Genomic DNA, 22,250 nt, shown 5'->3' on the forward strand with positions numbered 1-22,250 from the left:
TAAACCATTTATAATAAAGAAAACACGACCCTTCAAATAATAATATCAACAATTTACAAATAAGAATGTTTCTTATGTATTTTACAGTAAACTTCCCCTAGCGTGCGAATCTTCCCCCCTGCCCTAGCCGCACTGCACATCGGCGCACACGCAACACAAGGCAGGAGAAGGCGTTGGCGTGGCATAGCGGGCTGTGCGAGCTGGTTCGACACTTGGGTCGACGTCATGTTGAACATGAGTTTGAAGCTGCCACCTGAAAACAATTTTTTTATAATGCAGCGCAAACCAACCCACAACCTACAGCGATTCGTAATGGGCTGAGTATACTGCATATATTTGGTACTGTGAAGTTAAGCAGATCCTACAGTGAAACAAACAGTTAGCGGATAGCTGCTGTTGGTCACTGTGTTCTCGTCCGGATTATGCATTCGGCTGTTCGAAGTTGGCAATGCCAGCAGTTGCATGAACTTTAGTTTCTCAGTTTTTTTATCATTTATTTGGGGTAGTAAGGCAGTCCCATGACACACATTGATGACACATGTTGGTGCTCCCTCTGGTCACTTAGGCCATTACAGACCATTGCTGTGGTGTCGATGTGTCCAGTGCAGTGCGCCGACCGGCCCGCACCACAACGATATATCGATAGACGCGAGACGGCGCTATCGATGCAGGACGAGGGAAAGCTTCGCCGATTTATGGATGACGTCGTCCGACCGACGACCATCCCTAAGCCCGACCTGCACCCGCCAGTATACTCTCCCGCTAACGGAACGCACCCCTGGCCGTGGCCCACCCGAGTCGAGCGAGCCACCGAGCCGAACGGCCAAACCAGACATTATTATAAAGCACACTAATTCCGAGTGGACTAGAGACGAACCACACCCATTCCCCCTCAAACAATTAATTACGAATTTTGCGACCTTAAAGTCTCTTCCAGACGCAGTCATTTAGTTTTTAACGTAATGAGGTCAGGCTTGGCGCGGCAGGGGCCGACGCGCCACCGGACGCCATGCCAGTTCCGCAGTTCAACTCGACTCGCGGACCGGGACGGACCTACGTCCCACGGAGAGAACACATCCATTGTCTTCATCGCAAGTAACGTCCGGTAAATATAGTCATTTAGCATAAACCAAACCTTTTTCTATTCACCTCTCCGTGCGTGCCCGGTCCGTTTTTTACGGTTCAGGACCTAATCCGACGGCGTAAACGTAAAGACGCCCCGCACCACACCTGGTGCGCAGGGTCGCTCTTCAGCATAAGGCACGGGCCGTCTCCCGCAAACCACAGAACTTTTCTTAAGGCCACGCGCCTTCGCGCTGACCACAAACCCGCAAGGAAAACTTCGCCAAGTTTAGTGGCGGTGCGTGTACCACCCCAGTGGGCACGGCACCAGCGTAGAAACAATCGCTTACGGGACTGGCCGACTCCAGTCACCCACAAACTCTGTGTGCCACGTCAATTGTGCGCGCCTAAATTTCATTAAGTGTACTTTGTTAACTTAACTTTGCGCCACGTCATTTGTGCGCACCTATTTTTCATTAAGTGTACTTTGTTAACGTAACTTTGCGCCACGTCATTTGTGCGCACCGAATTTTCATTAAGTGTACTTTGTTAACGTAACTTTGCGCCACGTCATTTGTGCACGCCTAATTTTCATTAAGTGTACTTGTTAATGTAACTTTGCGCCACGTCATTTGTGCGCGCCTAATTTTCGTTAAGTGTACTTTGTTAATGTAACTTTGCGCCACGTCATCTGTGCGCGCCTCTCTTGCACCAAGTGTACTTGGCCTGCATACTGTTACCCGGGAAACCAGTGCCACGAAACATTGAACATGTACCGGCCTGCACCTCGCAACGGACAAGTAGCCCTCAGGGGCATGTCTGTGCTCAGTAATTGTATGGTGTGACGTCAATCCCTTGAATAAAGGCACGTCGCTACTACGGCAATCCCACGCATTCTTCTTTTACGTAAATTCCCAGACAAGACCGCCGACGGTTCTAGCGGACCACGCTGGGGCAACGAACCACGAACCCTCATGGTTAGACACCGAGCTAGCCTGGCGCCCTCCCGGAACATAAAACGTTAACCAGACCAGCCACCCCGCTAGAACTCGCGCCCGGACTCGAACATGAGACCGCGGTTGACGGCATGGATATGAATTCTGTAACAATTTACAGTAATACTTTTAAATACCATGGAAGGCTTGTTTTGTCTGCTAAAAATTGTTCACTGTGCAACTACGCCAAACTAGTTGGCCTGTCCTGTCTTTCGGTTTTGGCGTGCAGAATTCGCGCGGGAATGGTCCAGGCAGCTGCGAGCGGCCCGCAGCCTCACAAGTAGAACTCAACCCTCTGGGAGGGACGCACGCGCCGGGACACGTGGAGCCTTCGCCAGCAACTCAACGTGCGCCAGACTAGCTTCTCTCATGCACCGGACAGGTAAGCTACTCGGCAGCACCATGTACGAGAGTGGTTTGTAGAATAAACCCTGCGAGTGTACTTCATAGTTTATTTTTATACTCTCTGAACAACCTGTAATGACTAATTACTGTGTGTGTCTCAGGGACGGCCAGTAAGGGCACAATAAGTCGACTCTGCCGACGTACTGCTGCCTCCAGCCACATGGCCAACATCCCCCCTGAGATAGTCTCGTGTATCAGTGCACGAAATCACTGATTGGTGCCGTTCACAACCACAATCATTCATTACCGATCCGCGAGGCAGTGGGTTAGATGTCAACATGTTTCAGCTTTTGAGTCAATTTTCATGGGTTTACTTTGTGCTGCACCCACCTTGGATTACCCACAGTTTTTTGGAATATTTCTTAGTGTTTTGTGTATTAGGATACTTTATAATGCTGACTACGAAATGTTAATGTAAATAATAAGTAGATCAATTAAAATATATTTAGGTATGCATTTTTTGTTTAAACTTGAATCACTATGTGGAAATAGTTTAGTGAGAAACTGTTACATATGCAGGGCCGGCGCGTCCATATAGGCGAACTGGGCAACCGCCTAGGGCGCCAAGTAGCTGGGGGCGGCGCAGCACGACACATAACAACTGATATAATATGTTTAACGATTATTGAAACTAGATGAAAATGAATCTTTGTAACAGTTTGGAATGTTTATATTGATATAAGTAATTACTTAAAGTCCACGGTGACCTATTTATGATTTGTAATAAGTAAAAAAAAAACACAAGCCTGCTTACATTTGATTGTTGACAAAGCTTAGGCTTACGTGATGTATTTTGAGGCAAGGAAATTTTTTTTGGGGTGTACTGCCAGGGGGGTGGGGGGGCATTAAGGTTTTTCGCCTAGGGCGCCAATTTACCTTGCACCGGCCCTGTACATATGTGTTGTATTAGACAGGTTAATATTGACTGGCTTCCTTCATTTTGTGCATATACATATTTCAAGCATTGGTTAAAAGTATTGTAGTAAGGCTATGTCGAAAATAAAACTCTCATGCTCAATACACAAAAAGTATTTTGGCACAAAATTCTCTATCGGTTCTCTGACAAATAGTTGCTTCACGGACGAATGGTTTGATTGTACTTGTTTTCTCATATGACAGGTTGCTTGAAATAGATTCCTTTGACGCCTTCTGCCTTCTGCCAAGGTGATGTTGAGGGTGTGGAGTTGCTTCTGGGCGCCAACTAGCAATAATAGCTACGTGCTAGTGCGTAGCCGAGACTCTTGACTCAGGGCGTGACGTCGCCACGTGGCCGGCAGGCAGTAAGGGTCGTTCCGTCAGAGTTACCCCCGGCTGTTTTAGCCACCAGGGACGCTATACTACGGGCGTTGTAACAAATACGCGGGGCTCAATTCAAAGTGGTTTATTGTCAGGCACGCTATACATGCGCTGCGTCGTGCATGACCCGCTTACTTGGAGCCGCGCTCTGCAGGACACGTTTCTGATGTGCTGAAAACTCACGCAATTCCGGTAGAGATGGCAAGGGCGGAGGTCGAGAGGCTCCGCGGGCGACACGCGTCTCGTCTCCTCGGAGGGCGGTGATTAACTGGCGATGGCTGTGACGTCCGCACGACTCCCCAGCCTCGCTCCCGCGAAAACGTGTCGTGTGCAAAAGTAATCCCGGGCCATGCACGCCGCCTGATAGCGCTAAAGTCCAGAATTACAATTAATATTTAAGCATAGTCATTACTTAATTAATATTGTTTTTTAGAGTGCTGAATGTTAATTTCAAAGTCCAGGTAATCAGGTCACCTAACAGTACCCCCTTGGTCGACTTTCGCACGGGCGACAGTCGATTAGGCAGGGCAGCTTACGTACGAAGCGTTGCACCACCCTGCACCCAGGTGCGTTCACGTCGCACACGCTCGGGGCGAGGCGGCGATGCGCCATAGCGGTCTGTGCGGATTCGAGGAGCACTAATGTTTGGCGTCACCTTTTTGAAATGAAACTTCTTTGCTGATTGGGCTAAAATTTTTGAGCATTATGAAAATTCCGATCGTATGCAGGGAATGGTTAGATACATTGTGGGGAAACTGGATTGAGGAGGACAATAGTTAGGTACATGGTGGGGCAACCAGTGACTTGCATGCTTGCATACTTACATACTCGCATACTGCACACGTGCCTACTTGGCACTTCCATATTTTACACTTGTAAACTTTTATACCTGCATAATTTGCACTTGCACTCTTACATACTGACGACATCCGTCGTGCCTCCCTCAGTCGCTAAGGTCATTGTTGCCCATCGCCGTCCCTTTTGTTGATGTGCATCAGCAGTGAGCGAGTGCGAGTGTCAGTGCAGCGGTCCAGTGTGTGTGTGTGTGTGTATGTGTGTGTGTGTGTGTGTGTGTGCAGACAAGCGATAATCGTCCGTTTACAAGATGCGCCAACTAGATTCCCTCCACTGTCACACGGCGACAGCAGAGCATGCCTGTCACAGTTCCACCCCTTCGGAAATGGAGGTTGGGGAGGGCCCACTAATGCATGTCTGCCGGCACTGGAGGCAGTGCAAGTACGAGAGAAAGTAGTGGAAATGCTGACCGACAACTGTAGCAGCATGACGACCGCTACACCTACCTTGTGTGAGACGTCGCTTTGCAGACCAGGGTGTTGAGGCCAGAGAAACAGTTGTGAGACGTGGAGCTGTGGGCTGCTGACCACCTGGAGGACGAGGGATGTGCAGTCTAGAGCTGCTGGATTGCGTCGACTAGGAGAAGCAGGTACAGGTTGAGAACAGCCTCATCATCTAAGCCATCCCCTTTCCCCTGCCACTAATGCCCAATTCTACCCCTGAGATCGAGCCGAGTTCCAACCCACATCGACGACCACTGGGGGACAGACATTAATACTTTTACACTCGCATACATGCGCAATATCATGTTTTAGCACTTGTATACTCGAATATATATATTTTTTATCTACGACCTTAGCCAAAGAGAATTATGTATCTAATACATAATAATAATCAAGAAGTTTTACTTCTGTTGCATGTGGACTCCACACAAATTTTTTACACTTAGTGCATTTTTAAATTGTCCATATTTCTGAAATACTTTCTTAAAACACAATAAAAAGGAAGAGTTAATGTTCTTGATCTTCTTTTTATAGAATTAATATATTTCGTTCCGTGTTTAATACATTTTTCTGTGTTGCATTTGTTGAGCTTTTTTAGGTGACGTCTTTAATAAAGTTTTCTATGGTTAGTCATTCTTATGTGTCTGTTTGTTTACTAATATTGTAGGCATATGGTAAGGTGATTTAAAAATTTCTGTTTGAAGAAGGAAAGAAGTTATGTCGTATTCGACTCAGAAGTTAGCTGTAAGGGACAGTTTTGACGATGAAGATATCAGCGATGATGTTGAGGATGAGGTGTTCATTCGCGATGGGAGAAACGGCTTTCGGGCTGATGAAGAAAGAGGTGTCAAAAGACCTTTAATGGCACCAAAACGAAAGTCTAAGTCTGGCTTGTTACATTCTGAGCCATGTAAAAGAAATTCTTGGAGAAATTTCTGCATTCCGTGTTGCTACGGCATTCTTGCATTAACTGCATTAATAGGTTAGAAAGTTTTGTATATTAATTACTCTGTTGTATGATGTACTGTTTGTAGTCTTTTTTGGGGTTGTTATATTTTTAAGGACCACCTAAGGCAGAGATGGCATGTCGAGGCGCATTTATTAATTATAGATAATTTTGGAGTCTAAGGACACACATTTTCGTAAATAGGCTACAACTGGATATTTATGTACTATTTTTTTTCCCGCAAGAATTGTGTTAAAGTTCCGTAATGCGTATCCCAGTTCATCCCTTGATCCTGATGGCATGATCCTCTATGCATTGATCGTATGGTAAATTATGCTTGCTGTACTAATTTAGTATGTTGAAAGATCATGGATATAACATAAACTCACGATTTATCAATGAATTATGATCGTAAGTTGAATACAAATGAAAACAATTTCCAATAGACCTGCTGTGGTTTGTTTGTATTGTGATATATATGGGCGGGTGGAAGGCAAAGTGGCCTAAGTCAAAACACAAACTGTTGCGAAAAATAATGTTAAGTGAATTTTTTTACAAAATTGATACGTCTTGATTGATACTTCAATTGATTCTTTTACTATTATTTTCCCATAATTTCTGATATCATTTTTGAGTTTTTAACATAATTATACTCAATTCTTGAGCAGAAGAAAAGAAACTGGAAAAAAAAAATTTCCATATCACTTTGCCTTTCACTTGTCCGTGTTTTGTCTCGTATTAAACATCTATTTTCATGGGGTTGCCAGTTCTCAGTCATTTGCAGAATTTGCCTTCAAAGGTTTATTTCAGAAGTTATCAGATAGTGCACACTATGCATTTGTGCCCTTCGCGATTGCTCCATTATTATTCGTAGAACCGTTTGTAAGAGGAAATTTGTGAAGCTAAAAGATATAAAGTTGGAAAAATTTCAAATTTTAACAGATGTATATCACATTTGCAAAAAATCTTTATTACTTTTCTTTTACAAAAAAAAATTGATGTCTGGAATTTAATTTTCAGGTTAATTTATTTATTTATTAAAAAAAAAAAAGAATGATTTTCGAGACATGGCCTTTTGAGAATGACCAAGGGTCCTTTAGGAAAGTTAAAAATCATTTTTGTAAATATCTTTTTCTTGTCACAATCATTACTGATGGTTCATTTTGATAACCTATTTTCTGTCTTCTTTTCAGAAGTGTATGTATTTGGTTCGGCTTCAAAAGCATATCACTTAATACATGCCTTAGAATGATAAATTTCACCATAATTATTTACATACCATAATGCAAATGTGTGGTTAGTAGTTTACGGACAGTCACGCTAATCCGGATCCAGTTCGTTCGGACATCGGTTAATAAAAAAAGCAAGATATTTGTTTTGTTTTGTTAATCCTACATAAGTTCATCTGTGTATACAGTAGTATTAAAACTAAAATAAACCTCTATGAAAAAAAAAGGGGGGTTGTCTGTAAAGTCTCTTTAAAGACGATAATTTTATTTTGATAACGTCATAAGAAAACATTGATGAAAAATTGCATACTTACAGTTTTTTGCAAATTTAATTTAAATAATTTGTTTAAATATAATCACGAACAATTATTTAAAAAGTCGCCTTAACCTGTTTGATGTTATAGAAGATTTTCCTCGCACGGCGGATTGGCCGGTTCTTGCACGCTCGGCTCAGGCGGAACGTGACAAATTTTCGTGCGTGCAGCCGGCGTTCATCGATTTATAAGATGTTATCACGTCAAAAACATTAATTTTTATAGTTTCACTTATTCAAAACGTGTATAAATTCCGGTGGTCCGGAAGAGCGGGACTCGTGTGACGCAGGCCTGATCGCCGGCGCGGTGGGGCTGGTGCTGTGGCTGCCGCTGTCCATGGACCAGGTGGTGTTCTGGAAGCACCAGGTGTCGGCGGTGGGGGGCCCCCCCGCGGCGGGGCCCTGCCCGGGGCTGCAGGCCCGGGACGTGTGGGCCCGCCCCTTCCCCAAGCTAACGGTGGAGTCTGCCCTCGTGGCCGCCGACGTCACCGGGGACGGGGTGGCGGACGTGGTGGTGGGCTACGGCACGGGTGAGCGTCGGCAATCAGCGCAGCTCCTCTCTGCTTCAGAGTAGGCAGACAGGGTGTCTACAAGTCACGAAAGTCCCGAAAGTAACGAAAAAGTAACGAATTTTGATGCGAGGTCACGAAGTCACCAAAAAGTCACTGAATTCGGTTCATGCTCACGAAATTTTTTTCTATTGACGTATTTTCACGTGTATTTATTGGATACTAAGTGACTGTGTAATTGGCACAGCCGTACTTTTCTTTCTTTAGTTTGGTTTGGCCTGCGATAGAAGAACAAAGTGCTGAAATAAGATACCATGAAACGCAGTGGTGAAATTCAATGCTATGTCAAGCTGATTGTCGTGCTATGTTCGTTTTCGTTGTTTCGTTTTTTAGGACACAGGCCGTACGAGTCCAGCATTGCCTGACGTATGAAAAGTCTCGTATTTGTAAGAGGATTCAGAGGTTTTCAAACCATAGATGTTACAGTATACAAGGTATTTACAACTGGTTACTATAACGATGCTTTCCACCTCCGCGTCCATATAAGTATAGTAAATACACAATCTTCTCATTAGGATAACATGTCATTTTAAATTTTGGTGGTCATTGGTAGTTTTTAGGCATAATTGTTATGCCTAATGTGTAATATTTTTTGTAAAAGTTTCAATTATTTTAGTCAAAAGTACAAAGTAAAAAAATATCCGAAAAAAAAAGTGTTGCCATTTAGGTCAGTTAAAGTCACTGAAAAGGTCACTAAAAAGTCACTAAAATTGATTTTGTCACTTCTGTAGACACCCTGAAAGAGAAATAATTAAATGGCAAGGAGTTGTAGTTATTTGAATGAATTAGTATATCAGCATGTCTAGTTGCTCTCTGTTTTAAAGTAGAAAGAGAAATAAAAAGTTGCAAAGAGCTTTAGTTAAAAATATTTGTAACTGATCCTAAAAAAAAATATTGTAAATTTTTTTTTTTAGTATGTTATGTTTTTCTTCTTATTGTAAATTATAATTTATGTTTTATTAAATAATTGATTAATATTTGTAACATGCCCAGTGACAGTTGGAGAATGTTTGAGGTGTTCACGACTTACAGCCAGCCAAACAAACATTCACACAGAGAACATGAACAAACAGTGGACAATGCAGTCATCACCACATGCTGCTGATGCCACCTACAAGTAGGCTCTACATATTACGGCACCATGGACCCTTTTCCACCAGAAGAAGTTTGATTCAGAGAAATATCCTTCCTTTTTCATTTTGATCTGGATGCGTCCTGGAATCAATAACTGAATCAGGGCGTAATGTCTCGTTTTACACGGGGGCAATCAGGGACGATGAGAATGGAGCCCTGTCAGGATTAGTTGGCGGGGATGAAAAACCAACTACTCACGGAAACTCCAGATTGTTGGGGATCACTGTAGTTACGTTAAAGTCCCAAAATAAACAGTAACGGTTCTGGAAATTGTGAAACTTAAAATTTCCGAGGTGTGTTTTGCTGACTTGTGTTTTATATTTATGCAGATGTAATGTGTATAGAAGGCTACGATTTTTTTTTTGTCACACACATCATGTTTTCATTTATTAAACGATCACGTAGTGAAACAAAATTATGCTTTTGATTCAAATGTGTAAGAATTCCACTAATTATTTTTTTTTGGGGAAATAATTATTTATTAAAAGAAACCTGTTAAAGGAATTTTATGGTTTTAAGTTTTAGGTTTGTGATGTCTTGAAACAAATGGGTTGTATCCTTGTGCTCTTGCATTTCTTGTGAGGTTTATGAACCCATCCTTAGAGTGATGGTATGAACTCGGTCAGAAAATATTTGCCTGTTTTTTTTTTTTTTTTTTCCTGCCATGAATAATTTTTCAGTTGTAATTGAAATAATTGACATACAGTTAGGTTGCTATTTGATAATACAGACATTTTTCTATCTTTGTTTTTATGAGTTAGTCAAACATAAGATATTACTTTTATTTTATGTGTGTTTTTTAATTTTTTTTTTTTGTGTTTGCAGATTTTTCTCAGTTTCTGACTACTGGTTGAATTTTATGATTTTGTGTTGAGTTATTATGTAAGTATAATTTCTTCTTGAACTGACACTATATATTTTTACTTTTTTTAATTTTATTTATGTAGTTGGTTTTGTTATGTTCTCTGTGGATTATTGCATGTGACATTCACTGACAAAAGAGACATGTTATGTTTTTTTTTTATAAAGTCACAATTTCTCCCTTTCTTGAAACAATAGTTTTATGCCAATATTAGTGTAGTACTTTAGAAAAACTAAAATTGCAAAAAAAATTTAAGACTTGAGAAATAAAAATTATGGTAATTTATGTTTATGAAAAAAAAAATTAAAAGTTTCTATTTATTATCCTTGTGGCAGTTGTTTTGATGGTTTTTCATAGCCATGTCCTTGATAGATGATCTGAGTTGTTAAGGTATTTTGTAATCATGTCTAGAACATTGGGTAACCTCTTTTAACGGTACCAGTAGAACTTTACCAGTAAATTACTTTACACCGTTAACTAGCATCCAGTTATGTGTGTAATCAGAAACTTAAATTGTTATTGAGTCTTCACTCACCTAAAATAGAAACCTTTCTTGTTTATGCCTGACGATGGGGGCAGATGGAGTTCCCAAGTCCCAAGGAGGACTGTTTTCATCCGCGCTGTGGTCTTTGCGTTGTTTTAGATTATCTGTTTCGTTTTATTGCTGTGCTGACATTATTTTGTCCATATTATTTCTTTAGTTTTAACATTTGATTTGTTTTGGTGCTGTCCAAGATTGTAATTTTCCTGAATTCACTTTTCTTGTTGCAACTGCCTCCTCGTCATCAGCCCGTTGTGTTCGTCTTTGCTGTAAATTTTTTTTACTAAATTCCTTTCATGGATATCTCTGTGCTGTCTAGGCATGTAACATTTGACATCAGCTGTTTTTTTAGTTCGTTCTTTATTGTGTTTATGCCTTCATCTGTGTCGTCCATTCTTGAGATTTTTCTATGACAATCAGTTTAAACCAGCAATGGCATATGTCCATGAAATAATTATAAAGTAATGATGGATACAGATTCTGTTCTTGTCTTCTGAACACTAGACGATCCTTGGTTTATGATTTTCCACCAGAACTGTCAAAGTCAGCTCACGTAAGCAGAGCAGCTTCCGTTTGTTTACAAGTAGTTGTTCGAACACGAACTAATGTAAAGTAGTGACGTAGAACATATTTAAGCGCACTAGTAGTCAAATATCAACCACTCACTCTATTGAAACTCTTGACGTACAAAACGCTACAATATTTTAATAACTTCTCAGGGTGCCAGATGTGTCCACCCCACACTTTTATAAACATGTTTATTTGTTAAAGTATGAAATTTGTAAAACAAAATATTTTGTTCAAATTTGATCCAACGATGATCTAACTAATGATTTACCCCACACCCCCATTCCATGTAGCGTAGGCCTAACATTATTTTTCACCCCACCCCACTCCACTCAGCATACAATAATTATCACTTGCACACATGCAGCGTATGTGCAATAGGAAGAAACTAAATTTGTTTGTGATGTTGAGCCAAGTGTTGCATCTCGTTGACATGTTGTTAGTCTGAGGGGGGAGGGTGGGGCAGAGCCGTGCCGAGGGAGGACAAGGGCTCACAGGGGCTCAGCTGCGGACCTGCCGCTCGCCGGGTGGTCATGTCTGTCGTGAATATTTGTGATGGAACGACAAACGTAAGAGAGGTATCACGCTAGGTTTACATAAATAGCCCTTAACCATTAGTAAGGACGATAAAATTAAAAAAAAAAAAAGTAATCAACATGGCAAGCGAGACCTAGCCTTTAAGACGCGAGTATTTGTTTTATGCCGTGTCATAATTTGAGTACGCAATACCTTGCGTAATTCACTTGCGTACTTGACGGATCCTGATGGGTTCAATGTTTGGCCTCTTCAAATTGTTTTAGCCAGCCCAACAGTTTCTTTACATCATCATCATCATCATTATTTAAATTGATTGGAAAAAGCCACGTTTAACTGTAATTAGTAATTTTCAACCTTTTATTTCTGTCACACGAATTTACGGCAGTCTACTTTATGAATCTACCTTTGTTCCGTAGTAATGATGGGCATTTGGTGGTACAAGCGAGTATTCCGAGGTGCTGTTATGCTGTAAGAGGTAGCGACGTAGGCGTTGACTTTTGTTGCAAAACTACTTTATTTTACATTTCATATTGCAGCAAAGGTCCTTTAATCCAACACGTTCAGAACTACGGCCATGCCAGATCAGCGATTTTTATATTGAAGTTCAGTGTATTTTTTAGTGGGAATTATATTTAAAACATATCGTTATAAGGAGTGCAAATATGAAGTACACGCGAGTGTTACAGAAGAATCCTGTGTTAAAGAGCACAAACCGTGTTGTGCTAGAAACGGAAGTGGGTAAAGGGTTTCACCAGGTTTTATCACATTACGTGCACGTGAAATCATGAGGGAATTTGGGCAGCGTGTGCGCGCGTCAGGGAGGAAATAATGTTACGCCCTCCAGAACACCTTCACCTCCCCTCTCCCCGTCCCAGTTTTGTCTGCCGCCGTCGACGGCCATGTTGTGTGATGTCACGGCCGCCATCTTGATTCCAAGTGTTTGCTGCCAGGCGGCGTTAGTGTCGACTGCTGGTGCTGGCCGTCTCGGATGATGTCACAGGTGGTTTTGGGAAGAGCTCCAAGTGCGGTTGTTGTTGCGAGAATCGTTATTTCGCCGAGCTGATTGAGAGCTGGAACCGGCGGCAGTTGTTGATGTGGAAGTCGACGGCCTCTTGTCCGTGGTGGTGGCAGGCCTGGACGGGCGGGAGGCGCCCCCCGTCGCCTGCGAGCTGTACCTGGGGCGGAAGCCGCCCTGCTCCGGAGGCGTGATGGCGCTGGACGGCACCTCGGGGACTGTCGCCTGGCGCCACTGGACCGAGCACTCGGTCTACTCCGTGGACTGCGGGGCCGACCTGACGGCGGACGGCGTCCCGGACTGCGTGGCCGCCGGCCGCGGCGGGGTGGGTGCTCCCTTGTCCGTGAGCGTCTGTCCGTCGATCAATCACGTGGACTCAAGCCGGTCAGAGTGTCCGAAAAGTGCAGTCCCTGTGTCCATCGAAAACTTCCCAAGCTTTAACTTTCGACGGATGGACAGATTAAATTATGACCTCAAAAATGTTAGCAAGGTATTGCCAGAAACCTTTACAATCTTAAAAGGTTTTGAAGTTTATTTATTTTGTTTAGCCACTTATATGAATGTTTTTAACTTTGTTTTAAAACACAATTTAAAGTTTGATGTTTGATTAAAAAATTAATCGAGACACAGTAGTGTAATTAATTATGTATCATTAAAAAAAACAACAGAAAATACATATTGATAAATATCAGGCAAAAAAAATTGAGTTAAATGATTTATAAGATCCTATCTTCCATGATCGTCAGTCTATTCCTCCTATACAAGACAAGTTTTCACCACTATGTAAGCTATATAGTCTGTTGGAAATGTCAAAATGGGAAAGTATTTGACAGACATGTGGAGCACATTGTGAATCGCTCAAATTTTTGCAGACGGTCAGTTAGCGAACGAATGCAATGAGCCATTGAGAGTCCACCTATAGATTCACGATGATGTAGACCCAATTTTCACCTTAATCTTGTTGGCGTGTGTAACAATGGAAAAATTAGCAGACAACATTCAAATACATATTTCTTTATATGTATTCTGTGGAGCCACAATGGTTGAGAGGTGTTGGATCGCTTGCCTTCTGCCAAGGGAATCCGAGAAATGTGGAAGATCAAACAGTGAGCAAGTGGGCTCTCTTGGGGCTTTCCCATTTCCCCCTCCCATTCATTCTCACAGTGCACTGTTCTCATCTTGTCACCACTCCTTGTCCGTAATGACCCTGGCGTCTACTTGACGTTACGTCCTAGTTCGTTCATACACATTTGGTATCCCAGCAGGGATTTCTTATTAAAATTATGGAATGTTAATCTGTAACTGGACGTAGTTGTGAGGTTTATCATGATGATAATGAGTCCTCGTTTCTCCATCCCGAACGCAGTGACGTCAGATATCGTCATCGTGATGGATGCTGCAACGCTTCAGTGGTAGTTCTCAATTGTCTTCCGCAATGTGGGGGTGAAGGACGAACATGACTCCTAGTCCTGAAACGGAAGGAATATTTTCACAACTGAAAATTCCCGACCCAGCCTCGAATCATACTCCTGACTTCTGATCCACCAGTCAGGAGTCACAGACCAAACGGCCTGCTGGCTAGGGCAGTGTGCTAATCGCGAGAAGATTTCCAGACCAGCAGAGTGTTAAAACTTTGTAGCATTATCTGTGTGTGGTGGTTGGCTGGGTTTATGTCAGGCATGTGTCCACTGTCAGCACACCAATCGTAGCCATCGAGTGCGGAAGCAAATGGCCCGGCCAAACAGGGCAAAAAGCTTCTCTTGCAGGTGGTCGCCAATCACAAGGAAACAATCACTCGAGTCTGTCTCACTCTTACACTGCAGTACAGAGCAAATGGCACCCACTGTTGCCAGATTGTTACTAATGTGCTCATTAAAATTAAATTTTGTATTTTGTATACCATTAAAGTAGGTTTAAATTTTGTTATTTTTTTATTTCTTTATTTTTCTAAGACAATAAATTAGTGTCTTTGATAGTATTATAGTTGTATAGTTTCTGAAAGAAAGAAAAATATATCCATTCAAAACTGTCTAATGAGTGATCAGATTATTTTGCAATAAATATGTGCCCTATGTATAGGTAATAAATAATTGGATCACTTTGTGCATAGAAAACTCGGACATGCCAAGTGTTATGAGCAATATGTCATCTGTGTCCGCCATGACTAACATTTTTCTTTTCAGGTTTGGCCAAATGAAATAAATTGTTAGGTTTTGGGGCCACAAGTTTTTTTACTGCCCTGCGTGCATGCTTTCTGCGTCTGGGAACTTAAATACATTCGTGGGGTCGGTGACGTTCAGGAACACGACGTGTGACGTGCTGTGTGTGCCTTTGATTGCCAAGCCATCAGTCCCTCTCTTCCTGAACACATGTGCGGGCAGTGGCAGATGGGAGAGATAGCTTTTACCGTCCGCCCGCGGTCGCTCGGCCATTGCCAGGGCGACATCGCCTGCGTCTCCGGTGGTGTGGAGTTCTCAGAAGTGGCTAGCGATTCCAAGAACCACATCCTTTCCTGCGTCAACTCCAGGCCCTCAGAAAATGTATAAAAGGCAGTCCCTTGGTCCTGCAGAGCCCACTACATCAAGCCAGTTGGCCTATCTAACTGGTGGGGAGCTTCACTCCCCCGCCGAATTAGGTACACGTCACTTTTGTAGCATTACACAACCTACCAGCGCACACACAGGCCTTTGTGCCAGACATATCCGACAAGACTCGTACCCCGCCCGTCGATTCAAATGATTCTTCACCAGTGTGGGGTTCACCTGAATTACAATGCACTTAGTGAGTTGAAGAAACTCTGGTTTCTGGCCTCGCCCATGCTTACTGCCCCGGATGGCAATATGATGAATCGGCGGCTGCAGAACTAGATGGTGTTTAGGAAACAACACAAGGCAGCCGAGCTAGCTCACCGCGCCACTCTCAGTTTCGGCAGCCAAGGTGAATCATCGTGCAGAGAGTGCTGCTGAGGCCGTAGTAGCTGACGAGTGGACAGTCGTGGGGAGTGAAGGAGGCAAGGACAGTATAGTTGTATCTAGGATCTGACGAGCTACAGACCGTAGCAGTAATAGAAGTAGTAGATGTCCTAAACTAGTGTGTAAGGGGAGGCTGTCGACCCACGCTTTTCATCTAGCTAATAAACCTAGTGATATCTTAAATCTCACCTGCTCCACGAGGAGGGACCATCGTTCGAGGTGGCCTTCAGATTGAGTAAACACCTACTAATGCCATTCTCGCACTGAAACAGGAGCAAGAAACACCTATAGCGTACCCTGGCTCTTTCAGCGGCACCCAGTCTCAGGTATTCCCAAAGTTCCCCATGACAAGGCCCCATGGGTCTACGAGAAAGTTCGAGACTGTGCCACAGCAGAGCGGAGACGGAGCATGACTATTCCTGGTCCCGCACAAGTTCGCCTTCAGCCAACCCCAGCTCTCACGCCCAGGAGGTGACCAGAGAACAACCAATACGTGAGAACTCCCTGACACGAGATTTCTTCTTTGGGGACACCCACCTGAAATCATTCGGTCTTTCCCCCAGATACCACCCTGGAATCTCCAGTAAGCCGGAGCTAGTATCTCCCCTCACCCACAAGCCCAGTGGTACTTTTCGACCACATCTTGTAAAATAGCATTAAAAATTGCACGTCTGGTGTTAATTCCAAAAAACAAAGAAACCATTTCCCTGTGCCAAACATTTCATTATCATCATGAGTTCGCTGCATTTTCCATAATTCCATTGCTTATTGTGAAATTTTCCAGTTTGCATATTGTTATGCCATCAGATCAGAATTTCAGCCATTCTGCTGTGCACTATGCTTGTGTCAAAAAAAAAAACAACTAATTTTGATAATTTTGAATGATTGGTGCATTTAAATTGGCGCTGTGCACATTTTAAACTGTATTGAAAATGACTTTCAACCTTCACGTTCGTGAAGGTGATCTACAACAGCTTCCAGGCACTTTTAATGCGATCAGATGTTATTCATATGTAATTGAAAGTGTTCGGGATCAAAGGGAGTATAAATGACAAACTGTTTGTTTTCAGTATTCACACAGGCCTACTAATTCTCTGCGTTCTCTCTCTCTCATCTCTCTCTCATCTCTCTCATCTCTCTCATCTCCCTCTCATCTCTCTCTCATATCTCTCTCATCTCTCTCATCTCTCATCTCTCTCATCTCTCTCTCATCTCTCTCTCATCTCTCTCTCATCTCTCTCTCATCTCTCTCATCTCTCTCTCATCTCTCTCATCTCTCTCTCATCTCTCTCTCTTCTCTCTCATCTCTCTCTCATCTCTCTCATCACTCTCTCATCTCTCTCATCACTCTCTCATCACTCTCTCATCTCTCTCTCATCTCTCATCTCTCTCTCATCTCTCTCTCATCTCTCTCTCTCTCATCTCTCTCATCTCTCTCATCTCCCTCTCATCTCTCTCATCTCTCTCTCATCTCTCTCTTCTCTCTCATCTCTCTCATATCTCTCTCATCTCTCTCATCTCTCTCTCATCTCTCTCTCATCTCTCTCATCTCTCTCATCTCTCTCATATCTCTCTCATCTCTCTCTCATCTCTTTCATCTCTCTCTCTCTCTGGAGGTCGCGTCTCGTGGTTGCAGGTGTTCCTGGCGGTGAACGGCCATGATGGCAGCAGCGTGTGGGAGCTGGCGGGGGACAGCGGGCCGGGGGGCAGCCCCCCGGTGGACGTGTACGCCCCCCGCTTCGTCCGAGACGTGGACGGCGACGGAGTCCTGGACATCCTGGCCGCCCGCACCCGGCTGCTCCGCCCGGAGACGGGTCAGTCGGTGCCTCGCAGCCGGAGGCTCGTGGACCCTTCAACTGCTTATACTTGCATGGTTTTGCAAACCCCTCAGTGCTGGAGTATTTAAAGCAAAAATGTGAAAATAACAAAAATTAAAAAAAATAATCTAAATTACACTAGCTAGTTGCTATATTTCTGTTCTGTTTTTTTTTAATATTCTCTTCTTAAAACAAGTTTTCACTTTATTTACACTATCCTAAAATTTATTATTTGTTTTCACAAATTTTTATTTGTTTTACTAGCTGCGTACATACCATTGGCAAGAAATGTGGATTTTAAATTATATTTTGAGAAAGTGCTAACCAAATAATTGCGGAATAGAGAAGTATATGTTTAGCTTTTAGCTTTACGTATACAGCTCTTAAGATAAAAGAAACAAAATCATGTTACATGTTAATCTACAGCTGATGCAGCATTAGAATGATCGCATCCGAGTTATCTCGATCATCGCATTGGTGTGCGTGTTAAAGCAGATCGAGTTAACTCGATCATAGCAGTTAAAGGGCTAAGGGGAGGGCTTTCGTTCCTCGCCCCCTCCACCACGAGAGTCATCTTGTCCGTTGTCATCAGTGGTCTGCCCCTCGAACCACTCCAAGGATCCACCACCGCCGGCCATGTTGCATTATCATTATATCTGCTGTGGGGCATATTTTCCAAACCTTCCTAAGCCACAGTGTTGCAAGCTGCACGTTATCATACACATAAGCTCTTTAAATGATTCATGCAATGGGTCATTTTAATTTATTACATTTTCTTGGACGTACGTATGCTGTATAAGTAGAGACCGGAAAAATTCGCGATATTAATGACCTGTAGGATAGACTCCATGATCCTCTATGCATGCGGGAAAATGACATCTGCTCATTGGCTACTGACTCGTGACACCTGTTGACTGGGACGCTGGTGATTCGATACTTCTTTTGTTAAAGGTTTTTTCATTGGCAGAGTGTCATTCAGATAAACTGTTGCCCAATCACTGATGCGGTAAAAAGGGCAAACGTTTTTGAATTCTAGCCTATCGCGAAAGGAATCCGCGAATTTTTCCGGTCTCTATGAATAAGAAATAAAAAATGAAAACTTAAAACCACAGAAAACAAGCCTAAATCAGTTGATGTCAAAGAGATAAACCAAATGATGAACCTAAACAGGTACTGTGGACATCACTATGATGACAACACCAACGAACACAGTAGGTTTCCTGTGACGAAACAGTTGCAACTGTGTTCATCAGTGTGGTCGTCATTGTGTTGTTGTCCATAATAACTGTTTATCTTCATTGTAGTCTTCGTGGGAGTTCTGCATGTGGGGTTAACCGACACGTCATCTCTGGATCCGGTGCTTGTATGTTGTACACTGCCCATATTCTGGCCTACCTGCATCGCTAAGCAGAAAAAACTAAAATATACAGAAAATTTTCCATAGGACATGGTTTTGACATCAAACTGGTTTCACAGTCACACTTTTTCAACTGCATACAGGCCCCTTCAGTTTGGGGCTTCTTAAATCCACATATTGATTTATTAGAGTTAGATTTGTATCGCCTAAGGCACAGTTTCGTAATCGTTCTAATACCTTGTCATTTTAGTTCTGCAGGCAGATATCTTCCTCTCCTCTTTATGTTATTGAGATCACCACCTGAGATAGGGTTGCTTATTGTTATTACACCCCGAGGACATCAACTTTTGCATTTACCTGTCTAGTCTCATTCATTATCTGTAAAGTATTTTTTAAACCTTTTCGCTTTTTATCAGAGCCTACTTCGAGTGGTAGACTGCTTTGTCTAATTTTTTTATGTTTTGTGGACTTCTCAACTTAAAATGCTGAACGATCAACTTAGCCCAGGCTACGTGGTATCTTGCTCCACAACTTATGTTGATTCTGTGCCGAAATGCCTGTTTAACAGTTTTACTTGTCCTTTGTTAATATTAATGTCACAGTGTATAAGGGCTTTGCTAAATGAAATTAAACTTCCCATGGATATTTGCGTATCTTTTCGAGTGACTACGTGTTCGATGGCTGAGGGACAGAGGTGTTTGTATTTATTAGTCTGCCAACGTTTAGAGAAAGCCAGATCTTGTGGTCGGATGATATTGGGGGATATTCCAGTTTTACACCATGGCTGGTCACGTCACGGCTCTGTAACCATGAGTCTCCAATGGTTCCACATGCCCTTCCACATAGTGGCATCCTGGGTGCCACGATTACAATTAATACAAACCCCTTCCACTTAAATGTTTATAAAATGTCCATAAAAGAATATCCCAGTTATATATTTTAATGGTGCCAACTGTTAGTGTTATAGAGTTTTGGTTCAAGGTTACAATTAAAGAGTAACTCAAACAGTTTTAGGTAAACGCATGTGCGAGTACTGCCTTGTTTTCTCGCTTGCAGCCCCACCTACACAAAATGGCGACTCCTGAGAGTAAGGTGTTTTGTGTTCTTCAATTTTCTAAGAGTGAATCCGTAATTTCAGTTCAACGTGCGTTTCATTTAAAATTTAATTGTCAAAGTCCCTGACTGTTGGATTGGTCGTAATGGTCGAGATGACAGAACTCTTGTTTTGCTGGCCTCCACGTTCACCTGACATAACGCCATGTGATTTTTTCCTTTGGAGCTTTACAAAAGATGTTGTCTACGTTGCGCTGCTACCAAATGATTTGCCAGAGTTGAGACACAGCATTTTATTACTCCGGACTTGTTAACCAAAGTTTGGGAAGAATTGAACTTTAGGTTGGATGTGTGCCATAAAACTAAAGGTGCACATTTCGAACATTTGTAAGAAAAACTAGGTTATTTGACCTTCAATTTGATGTATGATTTGTTGAAATAGTCTAATTTAAATGGTTGTAATATACCATTTAAACTAGAACGTTCTATTATGGAAAACCTATAAATTTATGAACCTAAATAGTTACAGTGAAAATTATATTAAAACTTAATATAGCATAAATACTATTTTAACGTTGACTTAATAATAAATGTTTACGATGGCAAAAAACTTTGTACATTGAAAGTGTGTTTAGGTGTCTTTATTAAATAAATTTTTTTAAATAAATTTCTCTTATTTCATTGAATGAATCAAACTTATCGCCTTAACGTAAAGGAATTCAAAGATCGGTGTATTAATTTGAAGCACTGTCAAATAGTTATAGTCTTTCCCCTGATCCCAGTCACTGATGTATCTTTTAAATTTTGATCAAGCATTATTGTTTAGTTTTCTTTCCCAGACGGGAAGTGGTTAGTAATGTCGGAAGTGCTGGTGAACGCGGAGTGTGCGCGTGTGGGCAGGCGCGGAGGGCGTGCTGGCGGGGGAGCTGGCGCTGGTGAGCGGGGCGCGCGGCGCCGTGCTGTGGCGGGCGCGGCTGCCCGGCGGGGAGCAGGCCTACCACAGCCCGCAGCTGCTGGTGCACCCCGACGGGGAGGAGCTGGTGGTGTTCGGGACGGGCGGCCAGGCCAGCACGGGCGGCCTCTACGTCGTCCCCTTCGCCCGCCTCGACGCCATGCAGGAGGTGGGCCGTGCTCGCTGCTCCCCCAACCAGCACACAGCCTGTTTTCAAATACCGGGAAGCTGTGCTTTAACTACAGTAAAACCTTTTTGTTGCGACCCCATTTATTGCGACCACCTATCTATTAAAACACGATTTCAAGGAACCGTGAAAAAATTGCCGAAAATCCGAAGAAAATCTGACAGAAAATAAGTTTCTTGTGGTGAGTAGCGTGTTACTGCGTTTCTCTTGCCGAAGTACTGTACTGCCGTAGGCAGCGCATATCTAAAAATAGATACCACTTCCTGTGGACCGCTGTCAGCGCTTGACAACCCCCATTCCACGTCCCTTTGCCGGCAGGGTGCAGATAAAGGTTTTTGTGGCAACGTGTTTACATTTAGCTTTTTGCGAGTGTCTAGTGTGGTACGCAGTTAAGGCAAAGCTACCTGCTGGATTTCTCTTGATTTTGATTACTATCGGTTGGCAATGTTTGCTTAGTTTTTGAAGTCCGATTTGGTATATTTTCTGGCTTGAATTTGTGAACAATTGTTGGTGACTTATGCAGGTTTTTTTCTTTTTTTTTATTCAGATTTTGTGTATTATGTCTTAATAAATAAAATACCATTAAATATTAATTACTATTAATTATTAATACAATGCAAGAAAAACCCTCCGCCCGCAGCGTGTGAACATGGTAATCGGCTGCTCGCTCGCCCTTGCTCACCCTCTCCCCATACCGTGCGCTGTGGCCGATCTCGAATGCTGCTTGTACTTGTTAACAATCACGTTATCTGCTTCATTTTAACGACAGTAATATATTAAAACTGTCAGCAAACTGATAAAAGCTTTGTGTCCGCAAAACAGGGCACAACACTGGCCCGCCAGTTGTTTTCATTCAAAACGTGGCTAAGAACTTGCATGGATCAGGCTGAAAACATCCGGCAATACGCGTAGGTTATAAGGAATCTTGTTATGAATTGAGATGTTATGTTTTTGAAGTTAATATACACATTGACCGACTGGATGCACGTCCGCCTCGACTTGTTGAACTGCCGCAGTGATGTTTATTTTGACAACTCAAGCAATTATCTTTTCCCCTGGGTTGATAGAATAAGGTCGCTTCACCCAGCATAAAATAAAAGGCTACGCCACTTATTCCCCACGCAGGAAACACACTGGCTGCCG

The 22,250-nt window shown here is 42.7% G+C and overlaps 2 protein-coding genes across 3 annotated transcripts in view; both read left to right on the forward strand.

Annotated features, from left to right (window-relative positions):
* Positions 1-5,697: 5,697 nt before the first annotated feature.
* Positions 5,698-12,974, forward strand: LOC134538862 (uncharacterized). Of its 2 annotated transcripts, XM_063380431.1 has the most exons (4): positions 5,698-6,038; positions 7,835-8,074; positions 10,073-10,129; positions 12,886-12,974. In XM_063380431.1, exons 1-3 carry the CDS (start codon positions 5,774-5,776, stop codon positions 10,099-10,101), a joined length of 534 nt encoding a protein of 177 aa, XP_063236501.1. In that variant the 5' UTR covers positions 5,698-5,773; the 3' UTR covers positions 10,102-10,129; positions 12,886-12,974. The 2 variants fall into 2 exon arrangements, with proteins under 2 accessions (XP_063236501.1, XP_063236500.1); XM_063380430.1 differs by lacking the exons at positions 10,073-10,129; positions 12,886-12,974 and having other exon boundaries at positions 7,835-9,662.
* Positions 12,173-22,250, forward strand: part of LOC134538795 (uncharacterized) — a 39,743-nt gene continuing 29,665 nt past the window's right edge. Inside the window, exons 1-4 of the mRNA XM_063380286.1 lie at positions 12,173-12,209; positions 12,886-13,094; positions 17,378-17,555; positions 20,869-21,089. Of these exons, the coding sequence (XP_063236356.1) occupies positions 12,173-12,209; positions 12,886-13,094; positions 17,378-17,555; positions 20,869-21,089 (645 nt within the window). The remainder of the gene's footprint in view (positions 12,210-12,885; positions 13,095-17,377; positions 17,556-20,868; positions 21,090-22,250) is intronic.

The sequence above is a fragment of the Bacillus rossius genome, chromosome 14 (genome assembly GCF_032445375.1).
Source record: "Bacillus rossius redtenbacheri isolate Brsri chromosome 14, Brsri_v3, whole genome shotgun sequence".
Classification (NCBI taxonomy): domain Eukaryota; kingdom Metazoa; phylum Arthropoda; class Insecta; order Phasmatodea; family Bacillidae; genus Bacillus; species Bacillus rossius.